We start from the raw sequence: 22,413 nt of genomic DNA on the forward strand, positions 1-22,413 counted from the left end.
AACAATAAATCAAATATGCGAAAGTTTTTTTTTTATTTTGCGCCACTAAATTGTTGATTTCTCCCACAGTGTGCTCATTAGACTCACCAAAAACATGCATTTGCATATTTTGGTTTCCCTGGTGATCACTCATATTTCTGACCAAAAGTCGACTTTTATAAAAAAACTCAAAATATCTAAATTCGCTAATAACTTGGCCAATAAGCGTTTAATCAAGAAAAGGAGATCGATCTGTGATCACTCATATTTGTATACCCTCCACCACCATAAGTGGTGAGTGAGGGTATATATAAGTTTGTCATTCCGTGTGTAACATTGAGAAATATTCATCTGAGACCCAACAAAGTATATATATTATTGATCCTTATGAAATTCTAAGTCGATTGAGCCATATCCGTCTGTCTGTCCGTCTGTGTAAAACACGTTCACGTCCAAAATACGCAAACAAACTTAGTAGAGTTACAAGAAATATGTTTATTATTGTCCTAAGCAGATTAGGACAATAATCCAGAATAAGATAAGTAAAAAACTTGAAATTTTAATTATGAGATATAAATATCTAAAATATAGTTCAAGCAATGTTTTTTGTAGCTCACTACTTGTAGATTGTACACATGTACAATCAAATCGGATGGAGAAAAAAAATTGGCATCATTTTTAATATTTCATATACCCGAGAAACACCACTTTATGGCCTTGAGGCTCCCCACACCTTAGTGTCCTCTATAGTGGTGGGAAATTATATTAACATCGGACTATTGGTTTAGAAGTTACAGATTTATTTCCACTTTTTTTCATTTCCCCCACTAGGTTTCTAATATTGCAAGATATTTGAATTTAATTACATTATTTCAAAAATAATATAAGAACAACTCTTTATTTAAACTTTTAAATTTAATGTTTCGTCTGTATTTAATTCCGTGTTAGTATCCCGCTCTGGTTTTGTGCTCATACATCCTTCCTGTGTACCAAATACAAAATGAATACACATTAACATTTTAATCGACAATTAAAAGATTGTTCACGTTAAATATTTATTTAACGTATTAAAATGTATTTAAGTTAAATAATAGTATTACACAATAATATCATTATTTAATTAAATATTTTTACATTATGCATCAACCGAAAATTATCAAATCGGATCATCATCTAAAAAATTTAAATAATTGATTTCAAATATATATGTTGCAGAATCTTTGTAAGAATTAATATACGTTGTGAAAAAGTAACTAATAGAATTTTTAGTCGTATTTATTCAGTATGTTAGTTATAAACAAATTGCATATTTGAATATAAGTCAATGTTAAATTTAGTTGAACTTGTGGTGTTTCTGTTAAACGTGATTAAATTGTGTAAAAACTATAAATATAAACCTTTATTGTTGCATTAAATGTTTGTTATTCGATTTTGTACTAAATATAGTCTAAGTGGAATTAGTTTATTTGCTTGACATTTAATTTGTTATTGCTTATTCGTCAAAATATAATAGAAACAAATTAATCAACGATAAACTGTACTAGTTATAAATCGCGTGCATATAGTTGCTATTTTGTCTGAAATTGTAACATTTGAAACTAGTTCTATGAATGCTTTCCAACTATCACCATTGCAATTAGTTATAGATCAGATTTTTCCTACAGTGAAACTCAGTTAAGCAGCAACCGAGGACTTACTGCGTTCCATGGAGAAGAAAGATATCCACGTGTCCTTAACTCCAGTTCTAGAATGTGCCAGAGTTGTGAAACTTTAAATGAAATTCAGATGTAAACTTTCAAAACGCCGATACACGTGTCTTTTTTTTTCTCCTCTATCAAAATTTATTGGTCGAACCTTGTAATTTTTTTTGTATTGTACAGTGCAATTAGTCATAGTTCCCATACAAGCCTGCCGATAATCACTTTAACGATCATAAATCTCTTAAAAATGTTGGTAACACATACAATTAAACAAATAACTTTCATATAGTCATAAATCACTCGACAGAATTTCATGGCGATTGATCCATAAGGCCCACATCCGAAAATCACACCCGAAATTAAATTACTGAAATTTTAAAAGAAAAATATTTTTGCTCATTTACTTAGTGTAGGATATTACATGGGTTTTTTATTCGATTCGAAATTTTCAATAGAAAACAAATTGAAAAATTCATGGTAAAACTCGGAAATTTGTTTGTTTTTAATATATTGCCTCCTTTTCACTTCGCATTTTTCTTAATAAGAGAGATATTTTGGAGAAACTCGAAGACTGTCTCCTTTTCACTTTTAATTTTTTATACCCTACACCACCGTAGTGGGGAGGGACAACATGCTAAAATGTTGTCCCAAATCTGCTCAGAATCACTTTCTGAGTCAATTAAGCGATGTCCGTCCATGTAAACCTTGTAATCAAAGTACAGGTCGCAATTTCAAAGATAATTCGACAAAATTTGGTGCAAGCTTTTCTATTGTCCCAAGGACTGAGCTTATTGAATTTGGTTAGAATCGGTCCATTATTTCTCCTAGCCCCCATATCTGAAAATAATTAAGCTCTCATAAATATCTTATTTATATTGATATCCAAATCAAAATCCTGCACAAATAAGTTTTATATAAACCTAACTCGCACCACCAAATTTTGTGATGATCGGTCCATAATTAGTCATAGCTCCCATATAAGGCCCACTCTCAAAAATGACTTTAAACCGCATAAATCTCTTAAAAATTATAGTATTCCAATAAAATTTAACACAAATAAGTTGTATATATACCTAAATCATTGCACCAAATTTGTAACGATCGGTCCATAATTAATCATAGCTCCCATATAATACCCACTTCCGAAAATCATTTTAACGAGTAAAGATTAAACTGTTGGTGTTCATATAAAATTCAACACAAATAAGTTTCATATATATAGAAGACATGCCACCTTATTTTAAAAGAAAACTGTTCTTCTCGGTGTAGGGTATCATATGGTCGGGCTTGACCGACTATACTTTCTTACTTGTTTAAGTATGAGAAAATTTTAGGAAAACTCAAAGAACTAAATTTTACTGTCTCCTTTTCATGTCTCATATTAGTATGAAGCACAGAGTTTACTTTTGTGTCCAGAATTTGGAATTATTAATTGTTGTATATTTCTTCATTATTGTTTTCTGCAATTCTATTAACACTTTGTTACATCAACCTTTACTAAGTAGTTTTATAATGAATGACTTATCACCTGTCATATACTTCAAAATGATCTATTTACACCAAAAATTCTATTAGCAAATACAATGATTAAAATTTATTATTCTATATTTTTTTTAAAAAATTTTGATATGGTAAAAGAAAACCTCTAGTATAAACAAACAATAGTTAGTTTGTATGTATATTTTAATCAGTCAGTTTAGTGTATTATTTTTATGACACCTTTAAAACTGATATTATTTAGTTATTTTACCTTATTTTCTTTCTTACTTGTGTTATTTCTACCACTTCAATTCTTTTGAAACGACAAAATATAAACTTATAAAGAAAACAGCTCTAGGTGGGTAATATGAATGGAAGATAAAGTGTTACGTACTTTTATGATTGACTTGATATTTATTCTTATTATTATTTTTATTCTACACAAATACTTGTACGTTGCAGCGACTACTAAACTTCTTAATCTAACAAAGTGTGATAATAACAATTTACTCGTACTTTCCCCAAACGACAAAATAGCCAGTCTGTCATCCACTCACACGATTTTATGGAAAAATTGCCCAAGTTTTTTTTTAGTTAAAGTCAGTAAGTTAAGAGTGTGTAAAGTGAACAGTGTATGGTAGAGATAAACACAGCGGATACTTAAAATCATATTTTTTTAATATTATTTTTTTTAAATATATGTAAATAAAATGCACGAAATCGGTGAGTTCTGTGTAAACACGTTACTTTATTATTTTGAATTGTATTTTAAAAAAAGAGTTGTAATCTTTTAGAACAGATTTCAAAACACTTGTTTCAAGTGAGAAACAAATATGCAGGCCCTAAATATTTTTACATTATTTTTGGCTGCATACTAGGGTATTCAATCGATTAACCGTTAATCGGCTTAAAGTGGCCGATTTTCAAATAACAAATAAACCGATTAATTTGTGTCGATTAACCGATTAACCCAAAATCCTTATATTTTTGAACTTTAATACTCGTATATCTTTTTGTATTTATTTTTCCGTTTCAATTCAAATACAAATTTCAAATTAAATATTTTTTTGAACATCCAATAGTGAGTATAACTACTGACACATTTAATTTACATGTATTTGAAACTATGTTTGTATTTACATGTATAGATGAAACTTTTTCGAAATGAGTCTTTTAGTTATCAGAACTAAACTATTAAAAGTATTCAAAATCTAAAACAATCCAAAAAGGACTCCAATGGTATAACTAAGGATTTTATTCGCCAACATATACAATCAGCTAGAGAGTTTATCTCCAAAAAAAGTTTTATTAAATCTAAAGAAAAAAATCGGTAAAAAGGAAAACATTTTAATTATATTCTTTATTTAAAAGACTTTTTCAGAAGATCTCACTAAATACACATATCGTTCATTTGCTGTAACAACATCATAATAAAAAAAAAACGTTTCGATAAAAACGCCTTTGAATGTTTTATGACATTTTACTATTTCTTAAATAAATTTTTAACAAATCATGCGATTTTAGAAATATAAATAGTAGATGTTAATATTTTTCTAATTTGTATTTATCTAAGCTTTATTTTTAAAAAGAAAAAAGGGCCCATTTTGAAAAAAAAGTCAAAAAAGTTTTTGATTTCGGAAAAAAATATTAAAAATTTTTTATTTTTTTTTTAAATATTTTTTTCGAAAGATTGAATAAATAGCTATCTTAATGTCAAATTTTGACCTCCTCTAAAAAATTGTATCTGAATTACTATCCAATAGGTCTAATCTTGGTGCAAATTTCATCCCAATCGGAAGACATCGATTTTAAAAGTTGGTTGGTTCACTTGACGTGAAATCCCCCATATAACAATCCCTGTATCGAATTTTATGAAGATCAGCCCTTAAATGACCGCTCCCATGTAAGAACTACTTCCGAAAAACACATTAATCTATATAAATATCGATATCGAACCAACATTTAACACAGATCAGTAATTTATATCCAGAAATCATACAACTAGATTTTAATAATATCGGTCTACACTAGGATATTGCTCCTATATGTATAAGACCCAATTCCGAAAATCTTATAAATGCATTTAAATATCCTATAAATATCGACATAGAGATAAACAAAATTAACAGAAATTAGTTTCAAGTATGCAGAAATCATATTATCGGCCCATAATTATACATAGATCATATTTTAGGACCCATATCTTGAAAATACATTAAAAGCGAATATATCTCAGATTTTTTTACTGTTAAGGCTCAAAATTTAGTGATATAACTAATTTCCATATTCAAAATTGAGTCAGCACAAAAAAAAACAACTTACTTACGTTGAAAGTTAGTTTAAAATTCGGCAAAGCCGAAACTCTTACTTGTTTTTATTTGGAATAAAGTTTTTGTTTCAAACCCGATTTTCCATATTTTTGTTGTTTTTGGCATAACACTTTCAAAATTTCTTCACACAGAACCAATTTTGATCATAAATAGTATGAATTGATTTTATAATATTTATAAATAATTGAAAGAATTTGTTCATAATTTTTCAATTCAAATAAAATCTAGAATATTTGTAAAGTGAGGTGATAATGTCTTTTTTTACAAAATTACCACCTTAATTTGTTTCATATTTTTTAAAAGAAGACACAAATTTCTATACATTGATATGTATTTACATATGTATATAGCTTATCTGTTCATCTTGACATCGTAAACAAAATACAAAATCTTGTATTCTTATATTTTTTTCGTTACTTTATGAGCAATCACTGAAATTTTCACTTAGAGTTGTAGTATTTGCAATCATTAATTTGAAAGATAATGCATTTCTTAAAACAGCTCAGTTATTTAAATGTTAGTAAAATACTTTTATAAAAATAAAATGAAACAGAGTAAAAATTCTATATTTATGCCTTACTTTTAGGCACTAGATTCCATACAAATCATTATCTCGATATGGTTCATAACATTCTGAAATAGTTTCAAGATTAAGATTAAAACAAAAATTTGATTTAAAACTTTAAAAAGTGCAGATTTTCTACTAGTAAACACATCTCCAAACATAATAGCCGCAACGAATTAGAGTTGTAAAATATTGAAAGATATCATTCCAATACTTTATAGAATGTGTTTTAAGAATCCATGCTACAATTCAAGGGCTACATCCGGTAGATAGAAGGTATTTTTCATTTATAAATAGTTAATTTTTATTTTTTAATATCCGGTTATTTACTTATGAAACAACTTAAATGTTCAATGATGCAATAAACACGATGTCGTGACTTTATTTTTTTGGTCTTTTAATAGATTTTATAGATATTTATTGCAAAATCATGTTTATCACAAAGTTATCACTAACTATAATGATGTAGGTATATTGAACTGTGCCGAATATTAAATACCCTTCACCTTAGTAGAAACAATATTTTTTGGAAACGGTTTTTTTTTTCTTCCGATACCGATTTTATGAGAAAACAATGATGATGATTATGACACCAACAAATATTAGTGCAACACCTACCTTAAAGTATACAAATCGACATAATCACTCTCTGAGTCTATTTTACGACATCGGCAAGTCCGTTTGGCTGGCTGCACATGTAATCTTTATGCGCGAAATATGTGTCTCAATTGTAAATAAATTTGGTACAGCGACGAAGCCTATTTAAATTGGTTAAAATCGGTTCATTTCAATTTGCCTTCATACAAATAAACATCTTCAATATGTCGCTCATGATAAATAAACATCTTAAATATGTTGATGTTCTTATAAAATTCAAATCAAATACATATCGCTCATTTGCTGCAACAACGTCATAATTCGAAAAAGTCGTTTCGAGAAAAACAACTTTGAATGTTTTATGACATTTTACTATTTCTTAAATAAATTTTCATTAAATCATGCGATTTCTGAAACAAAACCTGATTTAAATAGTAGATACTAATATCTTTCTAATCTGTATTTAACCCAAATTTTTACTTGTTAAATATACGAGAAAACATGAATTTTCATTTTGTCGTTTACAACAAAAAACACCCTATTACAAAAAATTATTGACTTTTTTTAAAACTGATTAAACTATATGAAATACTAAAGAACGCATATTTTGTATTACTCAGTTCAAAACACACGGATTTTGAGTTATGACGTTGTTGCAGCAAATGAGCGATATGTATATTCAAATCAAATACGACGATACCATTTCAGAAATTTCCAACTGAATTTCAGAAATTTCTAATTATATTTCAGAAATTTCAAATTGTATTTCAGAATATTCCAATTATATTTCAGAAATTTACATTTGTATTTCAGAGTTTTTAATTTATACTACACCATTTCCAATTGTATTTCAGAAATTTCCAATTGAATTTCAGAAATTTCTAATTATATTTCAGAAAATTCCAATTCAATTTCAGAAATTTCCATTTATATTTCAGAAATTTCCATTTATATTTCAGAAATTTCCAATTATATTTCAGAAATTTCTAATTATATTTCAGAATTTTCTAATTATATTTCAGAATTTTCCATTTATATTTCAGAAATTTCTAATTGTATTTCAGAAATTTCCAATTGTATTTCAGAATTTTCCAATTGTATTTCAGAAATTTCCATTTGTATTTCAGAATTTTTATTTTATACTTAAAAAGTTTCCAATTGTATTTCAGAATTTTCCAATTGTATTTCAGAAATATCCATTTGTATTTCAGAAAATTCTAATAGCAATCAATACCAATGGAATATCCATTGGTATTGCTATTAGAATTTTCAGAAAATTCTAATAGCAATCAATACCAATGGAATATCCATTGGTATTGCTATTAGAATTTTCTGAAATACAATTTGAAATTTCTGAAATACAAATGGTAAATTCTGAAATATAATTGGAATAATCTGAAATTCTATTAGAAAATTCGGAAATATAATTGAAAATTTATGAAATTCAGTTGAAATTTTCTGAAATTCAATTAAATTTCTGAAATACGATTAGAAACTTCTGAAATGCAATTGGAGATGGTGTAGTTATGGACCGATCGTCATAAAATTAGGTGACATGACTTTTATATGTGTGGAACTTATTTGTTAAGTTATTCGTAAAAGTTATTTCAGAAAGTGGGCCTTATATTGGAGCTATGACTAATTATGGAGCGATCGTCAGAAAATTAGGTGAAATGACTTCTGTATATAGTCACCTAAAATGCAAAACAATGTATCATCAAAAAATTCGAAATTGATTTTATTATTGATTACGATTCATTACATCATATTACATATGTGTGCAAAATTTTAAACTTTTACTATCAAAAATAACCAAGTTATAACCAAAATTGAAACTAAAGTATCATCAAGTATATGATTTTCTTAAACAAAATAAAGTATATGCTATGAGTAATTAATTAATAAATCGTTTTTACCTTATTTTTGGTAGTATCATAATTTTTTTTTAATAAATTTGTTGCAATTGAATATTTTTTGCAGTCTTAATGAAAATATAATGAAGAACCTTTTTTAGTTTAAAAAAGTAGTTGTTAGTAATTAAAATTAAAAAATAAACTGCTTTTATTTAAAATAAAAAAAAATATATATATTAAAAATAAAAAGAATTATTTTTATTGCTATCCGGGGTAGCTTCATAAGCATCTTGTTACTGATTTTGTCAATACCAGGTGCTTTCTTGGATTTTAAATCAACAATAGCCTTTTCGATCTCTCGAATCTTAAAACGTAGGGTACGACTGCTCCAAATCATGGACAACCATCCAGACGGACGGACATTGTTAAATCGGCTCAGAAAATTATTCCGTGTCGATCGGTATACTTTAAGGGCGTTACAAACATCCACACCAACATGTAATACCCTCCCCACCATGGTAGTGTTGGGTATAAGTACTTATTTATATCTGAGTTATAATAATAGTGTTGTGTTAAATATTTATTTTAAAATCTAACTTGTCTTGCTTATCTCATTTGTTTTAATTAAATTTTATACTAACCATATAAAAGTGTGATAAAGTGTTTACAGCTCTATCTATAACTGTTATCATTCTGCCATTTATAAAAACAAACATTTTGTTATTTTATTTTTTTTTAACAATTTGTTTAATACACTACTTACAGTTAAATCAAGATCATCCACACCTCAGTGCGAATACGGAAGAACTGGTGTTACAGAAACATTGCAGCTGTTACAAAAATGGAATTTATTAGAATTACAAAATAAATTTAAAGGTAAAAACTAGATTTTGACATAATAAATTTTATTAAATGAAATGGACTGCTAGGAATAAAATTTAAAAAAAACCTAATGGGTCCAAACTTTAAACCTGTGTGTTAAACACAATTGGTGTTAATTTTTAATACATATAATTCAACATTTCGGAAAAATTTAACGATCAATTTTGTTAAACTTTTCCTGAAAATTTATTAAATTTAATAGTTTATAAATTTAATATTTGTTTCATTCGTATATTACTTATAATTTCAGAACACGATGTTACCCTACGTTCCCTAATCTATCTCACCGATGAGGAAATTTGTGAGCTTATACCAAAAATTGGCATACGAACCATATTTCGGGCTATGTTAAAGGAATGGAGAGAAACCTACGATGCCATAGCATATCCCAGAACAACAACATCGTCAATAGGTGAAGTGGACAGTGATTCGTATTTAGATCAAATAGAGCTTAAAACAGAATGTAATTCCGAGGATTTTGATATGCAACATTTTTCAACAGGTAAAACATTAAGCATTATCTCTATGTATTCATAAAACTTATACAAATTTATTGTATATTGCAGAAGAAAGTGATTTTCCATTAGAATGCCTTAAACAAACTCAGGAAACTGAACAGAATTTAGATAGTAACAATAATGAAACACAGATACTTCCAGAACCTGCAAATAGTAGAAAAATAAGAAATCAATTCAATTATAAAGGAGAGCCATTTGTAAGTTTATTATTCAGCCCAATTATTTTTCCCATTTTTCCTATTCAAATTCTATGTTAAAAAGAAAATGGAAAAAACTCCCGGGGAATTTTTTCATAATTGGGCTGATTATGTTTTATGAAAATTAAATGACAAAATATAAATAAATGTTACTTGCTTTTCAGAATGTCCTCGATATACTCAATAGCTGCACAGATGGCCAAACAGTTTTGGAATTTTATAAAATTCATAATTTTTTAGATATTAAAAATCGTAAACGTATTGTTAATCTTTTGATACGTAATGTCGTTGAACGTAAAGTTGAAAAATACACCGCCATATTCCACGACATGACGCGGCAATTGTTAGAAATATTTCCTTCAGAAAAATATGTAAGTTCTTATGTTATAAAATGTTTTGTAAATGTATTTTGTCTTAACACTTTACCTTATTTCTATTAGGAAACCTACTTTGTTCCGCATAGTGGACCCAACTCAGCACGTGGAGCTTTATACTACAGATACTCAAATTATACCAGACAATTGCGTAAAGAAGGCTTATTGGCCTATAAAAAGCATAAACCGAAAAATTATAACAAATAAAAGTGGTGAAAAAAAATCATGTTTTAGAATATTATTAATTGTAGTAGTATTTATAAGAAAGCTAATTAAATGTGATAACTGATAGAGAAAATGTTCATTCCATAAAATAGGACTCTGTCCCTGCAGCATGTAACTTATCAGTAAATTTTAATAAATATATTAATGAAAAGTATAATCAATTAAAGACGTTTCACCTCAATTTTAGCATACCTCGACAACTATTTTTCCGATTTGCTTAAATAAAACAACAAAAGAATAGAGCTAAATATGTATAAATGTTTAACTGTTCAAAAGTTTAGCGAAATTTTAACCTAATCCGCCAAATCGTTATCGAAATATTATTAACAGATTATCACTAGAACCAGAGTCGATTCAATCAGTTTAATTTATAGGCTAGAAATTAATTATCACATATATGTATCTAAAATGGCACCAAAAAAGAATTTTTGGCAAATGCCAGATAACTTACTGACAAAAAATCTGTAAAAAAAAATGTCTGTGTTAGAAGAATTATGACCGGTTGTGGCACTTGCAGTGTGTGCCGTTGCACCGTCCTTTTGGAACCACATGCTTTCCAATCCCAATTCAACAAGTTGCGGCAAAAAGAACTCGTTGATCATTGCTCTGTAGCGCTCACCATTCACAGTAACCGTTTGGCCCGCGACGTCTTCGAAGAAAAAAGGTCCGATGACTCCTCCAGCGAAAACAGCACACCATACAGTGACTTTGAGCGGATGTAATGGCTCTTCGTGGGTTACACGCGGATTTTCAGTGCCCCAGAAGCGTAAATTTTGCTTATTTACGTACCCGCTAAGATGGAAATCATCACTCATGATTATTTTTGATGAAAAAACCGACCGATTATTGGTCAAATAAATAGTCAGCAATATTCCGCGTTCTGGAGCAGTGTAGCGTAACACTGTTTATTAACGTGTATTTTGCATGTGTTTACTACACAAATGTCAAAACAGAACTGACATTAGGGGCCAATCGCAAAATTTATAGCATTTTCTGATAGGAGGATAACTTTTGCGCCACCTTGTATTTGTCACCTCTTATAAAGTCTATAACTGAAAGTCTTTTAAAGGGGTATTATGTGTGGCTTTAAATTTGGAAATATTTCTAGCTATATTCGTACTGTACATAGGCAATATGTATATAAAAGTAAAAAAAAGGACAAGTGACCCATTTCGGGAATAATATTTTTTCACCCGATTTTTTTAGGAAATGTGATAAAGCTTGAAAAACAGCTCTATAAGTAAGTATTTAGATACAGCCTGTATGTTCTTAGATTAGAGAGATATTACCTGATTTTTTACAATAAAAAACAAGTAAGAAAGTATGGTCGGTCAAGCCCGACCGAATAATACAATGAGTAAATGAGCCAAAACTTTTTTTTAATTTCAATAATTTATTTTCATGAATGATTTTCGGAAGTTGGTCATATATGGGAGGTATGACTAACTATGGACCGAACGCCATGCAATTAGGTCGTGTGCTTTATGTCTATATGAAGCTTATTTTTGTTGAATTTTATGCTGATACCAAAATTTTTAAGCGATTTTCGGAAGCGGGCCTTATATGGGAGTTATGACTAAGTATATACCGGTAATCATCATATTTCGTGACATGACTTCCGTATACATATATAAAACCTATTTGGAGATACCTATTTAAATTAAACAGTTATAACCAGGGACAGAAAATAATAATTATTCTTGAAATTTCAAAGGAAAAAAGCCATCACAAGAAAATATCGGATAGTCAAGTCAAACAATAGGATCGTTTTCAAAAAATAACATGATTTTTAAACTCTTGATTTTTATTTTTTTTGTCAAAAATAAATGTTATTTTTTGATTTTTTTCAGAAATATTTGTCAGTTTTTGATTTTTATTTTGTTTTTGTCAAGAATATTTGTCAGACTTTGATTTTTATTTTTTTTTTTGTACGAAATAATTGTTATTTTTTGTCAGACATATTTGTCAGACTATGATTTTTATTTTTTTGGCAGATATAAAAATTCATTTTTTAAAAACTGACAAATATTTCTGACAAAAAAACTCAAAAAGTCTGACGAATAATCTTGACAAAAAAAAATAAAAATCAAAAACTGACAATACTTTATATATCTTTGGGCGTTACAAACATCTGCACAAACCCATTATACCATCCCCACTATGGAGGTGTAGGGTATAAAAACTAACTTCCGAGTTATGCGTAAAATCGAGGCAGCAGAAATACCGGATTATTTATATCATGTTAAAGGTTAAATCGTTAAGTCGGACACTAATGGTCTTAACAATGTCGCAGTCATAATACCATATAGAGCAGGGCAAATATAGATAAGTTGACCCAATATCTCCTCCACGTCTTCATGATGACAACTTCTGCATTAGTCATTAGAAGAAAAATTAAATTTCATATAAAACAGTGTCCTGTCAAAACGGCTACCAAACCCTTCGATATCGAGCATGTATACAAGTAGAATATTTGCAGACCGATAAAGTTCCCGCTATATAAGTGGCATACAGCATGATAGCGGAATAGTCGATTTCCTCGTTTTGCAGTCGGTTCGTCCGCATCATTAGTTAAAGGTACATCAGAATGACCCAGCACACAGAATAAGGTTATAATGTTACTTCGTAGTGCATGATCCTTTCGATAGACTTACCAAGTGCCATCCCCATACCAGTAAATTAGAATCGATTTAGTCTCCATATACTTAGTCAGATTGATATCCCTGGTCCTCACTATGCCTCTTCTTATTAAGCTGCATTCGATATCCTCACTTGAATATTCAGAACAGTTGGAATATAGAATGATCCCCAGATACTTTACATAAGTTCCACCCCATTGCGGCCCAATAATGGGAAGAGCACGAGGTCAATTTTCCCATGATTTACATCATTTGGTGCATATTGTAGGCATTGTGAGAGAATCGACAGATGCAACATCCGAATACGCAACAGTTTTACACATCATGGAATCCAGTTCCACCGAGTGTTATTCAGATTAAGGTGAAAAATATGTATATATGATTCGGCCAAGTCGAATATATCACTCTTTCAATTTAATTCCAAATTTATTTAAATTGTTTAAAATTTAATTCAAAGTACATTAAATGTAATAATTTTAATTTAATTTGTTCTAACAATCACACCCATCCATTTATTGTTAAACTTTTTATTTACAAATAGCAACAACGACAGCAGCAGCAGCAACAGTTCATTATTCCACCTGTTAATTTGTTTACATAAACGACTACAAAATAAGTAGCATTAAGCGCAATTAAACGAACAAGAAGCAAAAGAACAAGATTGTTTAAACTGTTGCTAAATTGTTGACAAACTACTATGTATCAACAAGATAATCTGAATAACACTCGGTGGCACCTGTTTCACAATTATCGTCATGGTGTTTTATCGAAAATGGCACTGTCATTCCCAGAGGCCATTGGCACCAAACACAACAATTTTAAACAGTTCATTGACTGACGTGTTGGCGAAATGTAAAATAAACGAATGAATGGCTGTATGAACAAAATGCAACAGTTGATTAGTAAACAAAATGAAAACATACATTATTTCATTGTTAAATAAATAATAAGTTTCTATGGCAGTAAAAATAACTATGTATTTCGGTTTCAAACATGCAAAAAAATACTCGTATGTGGATAAAAGTTCAAGGTCATTAAAATATTCCCTTGCTTTTATATAAACTGCTTGAGGACATATTAAATAGGTTAATAACAAACAGGTGATCGTTATTCAAAAAAAATGTGCATTTAATCAATAGCAAATAATCCAAATGTGAGATAGGTAAAAAAAAGCAATAAGATATAATAGATAGCTATAGCGATGTTTTTTGTAGATCTCATTGTAGATTCTATATATTGTTACGAAATTGTACTTGAATTCAAATATAACGATTTTAAGGGCTGATTTAAAAGTAGCATAATGCTTTCAAATAACAGTGCTGTAATAGCAAACTGTAACATATCTGTGGGCATTACTAAATAAAAGCTTTCAGTTGACCATTGATCGTAAGTTGGCAACGCTGTTTGAATTCGAATATGTATGTAAAAATCTTTCAAATCATATCGAGAACAAAAATTTGGGACCTTGAGGCTCCACCCCCTTGGAGTTTAAAGTCTGAATTAAAACAACTAAGAAAGTATGGTCGGTCAAGCCCGACCATATAATACCCTACACTAAGTAAATTTGCAAAAAAAAATGTTTCTTTTAAAATATCAATAATTTATATTCGTGAGTGATTTTCGGAAGTGGGCCTTATATGGGAGCTATCACTAATTATGAAGCGATCGTAACAAAATTTAGTGACATGAATTTTGTATATATAAAAATTCAAGATTTATTTCCACATGTTATTGGAATTCCCAACAAAAATGTTGAAGTTCACCTTATACAGCCTATTTACTCCTCAACTCATGCCACTATAATCACGCACAAATTGCAAAGTGGAAACAAGGTTATCAAAGCACATGGGCAGAAGCACATGGGGAATGGATAACTTTATCCATTGTTGGCACCCAGCAGATCCACCTGGGGTGTCATCAGAGGAGTCAAAATCACACAGCTGGAGCCTCCCCCGAGGCAGGTCATGAAGGATATTCATGTATACGAGGAAAACATACAAAGGTATGTTTTCCTTTGGATCGCAATTCGTATACGGCAGCTTTGAACGACATTACAGGATACCGAATGAATGTTGTACTTGGAGGTTGCCAACCGCCCATACCAGACACGGAGAAAAACCTGTCGCGAAAAACAAGAGTAGTTCTGTCACAAACTGATGTCGGTGATGAAGCAACAGGTTCGATGCCTACTGGTACCACATAGAACGTGCTGACCTAAATTATGTAGTTTTAGCTGTTACAACAACCGTTACCCTTGACACTTGTGGCGAATTTCCCTTAAAAATTAAGAACCAGCTAGCTAATTCAACAACCATATAACAATGCAAAAAACCACTGCATACTTTTAGGATGACAAAAACATTAACAACTAAAAATGGAAATCGACAAACAACCACCACTAATTTTACAGATGTCACTTGAGTACTCATTGAGCAACCCTGTCTTTTAAACAAATATAAACAATCGATTTTCTCACTGTCACTAATCTGTCATCTCTAATAAAGTGAAGATTTGTGAAAATTTTGTATATTTTTTTTCATTTCTCGACAAACAATTTAATTTATTGTTAATTCAATGCTTAAAAAAACGACAAAATGTCCGATGATGAAAGCATGTCTTTAGGACAATATAAAATTAAGGCTTCCACCGTGTGGACGCAACGAAAACGTTCACAACAAGGTCAAGAAGTAAACAACAGCGAGTACGGTGAAATGTTTGGAGAACATATGGAAAACTATAGTGTGGAAACGACGGCACTGCATCGCAAACTCCAAAGTAAAATGGAAGCACTACGAATACTACGCAAAGAATTGGAAAAATTTCGCACGGAACGTGATCAATTCAAATTAATGGCAGAAACACTTCAATTGCGTTATGCAGCCTTGAGACGCAATAGCCTATCGGATATGGGTGGTTTTACCAGCGATACCAGTGGGGTGCCCGGCAGTAATAGTAAAACAAGTGTGGCAAAGATTTTGCACGAAAGTAGAGAACGTAACATTAAATTGACTACAGAAGTTGAGGCGCTAAAACAAAAGTTATCCGAGGTTCAGGGTGACATAGAAGTTTTAAGGGGATCCCAAAAACCACCTCCAGAAGACGTCAAAAGAGGTCATAAATCAAAAGTTTCAATTAAAGAGGAACCCTCCTCACTGGATGTTTCCACTAAGGAAATGTTTTTACAGTGGAAACACGAACGCTCAAATTTTATTTGTCACTTGGAACAATTAAAGAAGAAGGCAAGAAATTTGCGTGTTTATATTTTAGTAATTAATTGATTTAATAATATTGATTGATTTTTTCAGAATGCTCAATTAGCTTTTGACTTAAAAGCCGTTATTGATGAGAAAGAGGAATTAACAAATGAACGCGATGCCTATAAATGTAAATCACATCGTCTGAATCATGAACTGCTGGTGGCTTTAAGGGCTAAGGAAAATCATCCCAAGGTAAAATAAATATAAAGGATAAAGTTTATTAGTTGTTTTAAAACTTTTTTATAAATTTAACTTAAACTTTTTCTAATTTTATTGCAGTTCCTTGATATTGATAGTATCATTTTGGAGAATAAGTACCTGAATGAACGTTTGAAGAATATAGAAAATGAAGTTGAATTAACTAAACATTCATTGAGTAAATACAAGGTAAGAATTGTAATTTTATTTTAATTAACATCTAAAGAAATTATTTGTTAACTAATAAAGTATTAATATACATTTTACTAACTCACCATATGTATAATGCTTGCAAAACATAAGACTATGTTGGAAACAAAACGTAAAAAAGGTATTATGAAATTAGGTGCCCAAACACCAATTAATTTCGATGAAAATATATTGTCTCATAAACAAGGTAAAGAATTATTTGATTGTAATTTGATGTTGTAAACTTTCATATTTTGAGTTTTTACGTTTTTTTTTTTGTATCTTCTGTTATTTTTTTGTTTCCTTATAATTTAAGAGCATCCTCTTAGGATTTATAATCCTAAAATTTAGGGACATTTTGGATATATATAAGCAAATTAGTTGATATATTCAATCCATTACAAAATTCCCGTATATTATGTGTTTCAGATATCTTTAATAAAAGATGCAACAACAAATTTTGAACATTTTAGTTCTAACTGCGCAGAGCAATGATTATTTGCGAAGTTTTAGATAGTTTCCTGTTGCGATATAACATATTTTTTATCAATTAATTTATACCTTCTATACTCAAACATATACCAGGTATAAATCTTTCTTCTCTATTTGATTAAAGAATTTTAAAGATAAATTTTGTGAAATGTTAAATTTGAGCTCCTTAATACTAACAATTCCAAAATCAGCTAATTCCGTAGAATTTCTATTAAAATGTATCAACGAAACCAAATGTAAGAAGAGAAGTTGGTTTAATATTCCCCTTATTGTCGAGTGCAAGATAATGAACAAATTTGTTTAATTTTTCCCCATGGATAAAACCATTACAGTAGAAATTGTCCAAAATAATTTTGAACATTTTTTCAAAATTTGTGTTGATAGTTGCGTAATTTCGCATAAATGTGATTTGTTTGTTCAAATTACTGGTATGAAGCAAGATTACTATAACTCTAATTTAATTATTATTAAAAAGTTCAACAACTATGGAAAAAATATCATGTCCGTCTGTCTGTTGAACTCAGCTTTCGGAAGACCCATAAAAAGTTACATATATGACTGATACTTCAATATATCCGATATAGTCCAACTTGGGTACTTGGATATTTTAAATCTAGAAAATCGCCTACCAATGGCTAAGATATAAGCAAAACTACCTCGATTTTTTTCACCCATTTTTTAACAACATTTTTTTACCAACAATTTTTATTATTCAACTCATACATTTTAGTTAAAAACCTCTTGGAAAATGGCATTGATTTACCAACGAAAACTGAAACTATACATGATTTGAAATCACTATGTTTAACACTGTTGGATAATCTAAATGACAAAAATTTGGCTCTTAATCATCAAAAGAAAACCAACAAGTAAGTATAACCACATAAAGTACAATCACAAATATTTATTTTAATTGCTTTTATCATGTTATCAGAATATTGGCTACAAAAATAGCAGAATTAGAACAAAGAATGAAATCTTTAGCCGGTATTGAGACTAGTAACGATGATGAAGGTTTCTCGGCATCAGAGTTCCTCTTAAGAGGCTACTGTCCCTCACTAGTCGATACGAATTCAAATTCGGCCCCTGAAGAGCATGAAGTATCCACAAAAGCTAGGGTAGCATCTGCCAATACAACTACCACTTTCAAAAGTACTACATCGTGTGGTGAAAGTCAAGTGACTGAAGATTCTGGTACTATGTCTTCGGAAAACGAAGAATCTCTAAAACAGCCAAATGCTGGAAACTCCGATGATGGCATGTCTTCTTTGTCAACTGAATCAGGGCGTAGTATTCAATCGTCTGAATATGATTTGACTAACAATGATATGATGGCTCCTTTAAATTTAAACGATTTTACTGATGCCGCTCTCTTTACATATAAAACACCCTCCACCACCTCTGGATCAGCGGGTGGTAAAACGCAACGCCAAGACTCTTCTAGGTCTCTGTTACTACCCAATTCCATAGTTCGCGAAAGAAATGATGATTTGAAGGATTTACCACCCGAATTGGCAGCATTGGTGCAAAAAGCTTTACACGAATTGGATCTAAGAGATTTTGACGAAGTTGTGGGTGGTATCTGTGAAGATGTGGCCATCGAAGCCAAGGAAGATGCTGTTTCCTCGAATATTGGTGAAGACAACAATGATATTTTAGAAGAAGAATTGAATAGTGAAGATGGTGCCATTGGTGGTGTCTGTTCGAATTTAATTGAGGCTAATTAAATTAATGTATTACAACTACTCCCCTTTAAACTCTCTCACTTTCTCTAAATATATTTTTTATTTTCTTTACTCTAAGTCCATATCAACCATAAACATAGTTTTATTTCCAACACAACATCTTTGGTGAAACAAAAACGAACATAAAGCTGAAGTCTTAACATTTGACAAAGTAAACCCTCCCTCACTCTATTTAACAAACAACTATATATTTTCTAGTCACTGTTTTATGAAAAAACAAATATAAATATAAATGAATAATATATATAAACTAAACAATATTTAACTGCCGCCCTCATATTTATACTCTATACAAATAAATTAAACAAATTCATGATGAACGTACCTTTTTAACTTAAAAAAAAACCAAAGAAATCTCAAACTTCAAATATTAAATCGCAACAAAACTATAACTCCTTCAACACACATTGTTATTAATCAATACAAAAAACACACTCTTAACAATTTGTTATGTATCATCCGTACGGTTATAATAAAAGCTTGAAACACAATAAATAACATAATAATAGTAAAATAAAACAACAATGGCTTAAAATATTCATATTTATATTGATATATTGTTAAATTAAATAATAATAATGAAAAAGACTAAAAAATAAAGCTATATAAACGTTAAATTTAAAATTTTGTTTCAATTAATTGAAAGGATCCAGAATTATATTCGTTATATTTCTATGATTCTGTGAGATAATTCGGAAAGTATATGAGATTTTATGTTTTTTAATTTATATATAACTTATCTTAGAATTTCAAAAATTTAATTTTCAGGTCCGCCGTTCCCAACTTTTTAGAATGTATAGGGTGCTATATTTAGATGTCATACTGTCATCTTTTTATTCAGTATTTCCACAATACTCGGTATTGTATGACAATTCATCATGGAATGAAGCACACCGCAACAACATCTCTCAATTATTTAGTTGTATTACGAATAATCACATCTCTGGATTTTTCTTTGGGGTCAAGTCAAGTCAAAAGTCATAATACCGCTAAAAATTCTGAAAAGAGTCGTCATTGTGGAGATACCGGAAGACATGCTGGAGAGAGTTATCGAAAATTGGACCACCTACCATTAAAAAAAGTCAGAGAGATTGTTCTTCCGACATAAAATTTATTGTAGGTTTTTAAATAAAAAATAATAAAGCAGCTAAATGAATAACCCTATTTCTGCGTTGAAATTTCGTAGTATATTATCTGTTTAACGATTCCTTTTTCGTGTATGATGATCATTAATGTTAATTTTTAACTTTTCGAGATGAGTTATTTACAAACAAATAATCTGAGATGTTTATTTCCCGCCCGGTCCAAACGAATTTAATTTGTTCCTGGCGAAGGTTACCACCCATAATAGTGGAATTCCAACCATTGAGTCTGGTCATTCACTCACATGTTTGCATTATGCCAATTCCAATTGATTTAATTAAAAACACATGCTCATTTTTGTATGAAAATTGTTATTATAAATATAAAATTTTGTCTATAGATCTATTATTGAAACACTAAAATTTTAGAAAATGTTTAACCTTTAACTTATGAGGTTTTATCAAAAAGTCTTGCGAAATAAAGTGCCTGGTTTTTTGTTTCAAATAACATTTACTTTTCTTTTTTTAAATTAAAATTGTTGTATCTTATTGTTAAAAAGAAAATATTAAAAGTAAAATTTTTTGCAAAAATTATAAGATGTAAAATTTACACCACATCTGTGACTATGTCAAAAATTTTCACGTCATAAGTTAAAGGTTAAATATTTGTAATAATTATTGTATTATTTTAATAATTACGAATTAATTCGTAATAGTTTTTTGTTATTGAACAAAGCTATTGGCATATAGTTCAGAATATAGTGGTTTAACTTTACAACTTAATGGTAGCAAAAATAAGGACATATTTTAGACATAATATAATATTAAGACCTATGGTTAGTGCTTACTTTATGTTAAGTTTTTATTGTTAATGGGCGTTAAACATAATTAATATACAATTAATAAATATATTTATGAAAATCACAGTATTATTATCAAGGTTTAAAATTTTTTTAAATTTATTTACATTCTTAAAGCGTATTTGAAAACTGGGAAAAGTCATTGTATTAAATACAATGACATAAAATCTACATCCACAATGTTTTGAAAACTGTCAGCATCTCTCACTGAGCAGCGTTTATTGGAAAATGAAAACTCATTTAAAACCAATATATCGTTATTTTTCATCCGACAATATTTTGTAAGGAGAGAATAGGGCATTGGTTCAAAATTTTTAAGTATTAATTTCAAATTGATTGATTGATTTGAAAGCAATCGATTTACAACACATATGTATCCGTAAATTTAATTTTCCATTAAATTAATTAATTCGAGCTTATCTCACTAAAATCCTAAAAAAGTCATAAACCATTGGAAAAATGCCAAATACGATTAATAATATTTATTAAAAAATACATTCCAATTATGAATTTGTTTTTTAAAATTAATGAAAAATTATAAAAAAAAATGTAATTTAATAAAAAAAAATTTTTCTTCAATCAATTTGATTTTAATCATTTACAAAATTAATTATAACCAGATCTTCGAATTAATTAATACAGTTTAATTTTAATTCACTAAAATCTTAATACGGAATTAAAAAGTGTCAGTGATTCATTCTATAAATCCATTCTCAAAATCTAATTCTTTACCTTCAAACAAATGTTAATTTTGTTTACCTAAAACTATTTAAAATGTTTATTTTAAGTATAATTTGGTGAAAAATATAAGCCGAATATAGCTCTCTTACTTGTTTTTAATTAACTTAGTAAAATATTTCAATTCAATTTGTATCAGATTTGAATTAAAAAAAAATGAATCATTTAAAAGTTGAATGAATTCTGTTATTCCATAATGAATTAATTCAACGATTAATGATTTCTAGTTAAATAATAAATTTTGAAATTTTATTAGCGAAAAAAATTTTATTTATTTGTGAAAAAAAGTTTATAAAAAAATCGGCCTTATATGGCCTTAAGCCTATTTGTAACAGATTTGAATTGAAAAACATTTTAATCATATTTATTTTAGCTATTTTGTGATAGATTTGAATTAAAGAAAACTTGAATGATTAAACAAGGAACTAATTCTATAAAAATGAATTCTTAATGGAAAAGTTTGAAGTACTAAGGAAATAATTCGTGCTGAATTTGTTTTTGAAAATTTAATTAA

The 22,413-nt window shown here is 29.2% G+C and overlaps 2 protein-coding genes across 3 annotated transcripts; both read left to right on the top strand.

The window, feature by feature from the left end:
- The first annotated feature begins 3,842 nt into the window (after positions 1 to 3,842).
- LOC135948995 (uncharacterized) lies at positions 3,843 to 10,865 on the top strand. Of its 2 annotated transcripts, none has more exons than XM_065498453.1 (6): positions 3,843 to 3,881; positions 9,269 to 9,379; positions 9,636 to 9,887; positions 9,955 to 10,100; positions 10,265 to 10,471; positions 10,541 to 10,865. In XM_065498453.1, the coding sequence occupies exons 1-6, from the start codon at positions 3,869 to 3,871 to the stop codon at positions 10,679 to 10,681; spliced, it is 870 nt and encodes a 289-aa protein (XP_065354525.1). In that variant the 5' UTR covers positions 3,843 to 3,868; the 3' UTR covers positions 10,682 to 10,865. The 2 variants fall into 2 exon arrangements, with proteins under 2 accessions (XP_065354525.1, XP_065354524.1); XM_065498452.1 differs by having other exon boundaries at positions 3,854 to 3,881; positions 9,952 to 10,100.
- A 4,894-nt stretch (positions 10,866 to 15,759) lies between these two features.
- On the top strand, positions 15,760 to 19,843 carry LOC135959753 (coiled-coil domain-containing protein 149). The gene is made up of 6 exons (XM_065510796.1): positions 15,760 to 16,577; positions 16,644 to 16,787; positions 16,875 to 16,982; positions 17,097 to 17,190; positions 18,205 to 18,343; positions 18,409 to 19,843. The coding sequence occupies exons 1-6, from the start codon at positions 15,933 to 15,935 to the stop codon at positions 19,199 to 19,201; spliced, it is 1,923 nt and encodes a 640-aa protein (XP_065366868.1). The 5' UTR covers positions 15,760 to 15,932; the 3' UTR covers positions 19,202 to 19,843.
- The last annotated feature ends 2,570 nt before the right edge of the window (positions 19,844 to 22,413 follow it).

The sequence above is a fragment of the Calliphora vicina genome, chromosome 1, assembly GCF_958450345.1.
Source record: "Calliphora vicina chromosome 1, idCalVici1.1, whole genome shotgun sequence".
Taxonomy (NCBI): Eukaryota; Metazoa; Arthropoda; class Insecta; order Diptera; family Calliphoridae; genus Calliphora; species Calliphora vicina.

Bases quoted from the DNA above. Each gene is read 5' to 3' on its own strand.
- LOC135959753 (XM_065510796.1), top strand. From the start codon at position 15,933: ATGTCCGATGATGAAAGCATGTCTTTAGGACAATATAAAATTAAGGCT. The intron at 16,983-17,096 runs GTAAGAATTGTA...GCAAAACATAAG, and splicing joins ATTCATTGAGTAAATACAAG to ACTATGTTGGAAACAAAACG. The intron at 18,344-18,408 runs GTAAGTATAACC...TCATGTTATCAG, and splicing joins CATCAAAAGAAAACCAACAA to AATATTGGCTACAAAAATAG.
- LOC135948995 (XM_065498452.1), top strand. The intron at 9,380-9,635 runs GTAAAAACTAGA...TTATAATTTCAG, and splicing joins ATTACAAAATAAATTTAAAG to AACACGATGTTACCCTACGT. The intron at 10,472-10,540 runs GTAAGTTCTTAT...TATTTCTATTAG, and splicing joins TATTTCCTTCAGAAAAATAT to GAAACCTACTTTGTTCCGCA.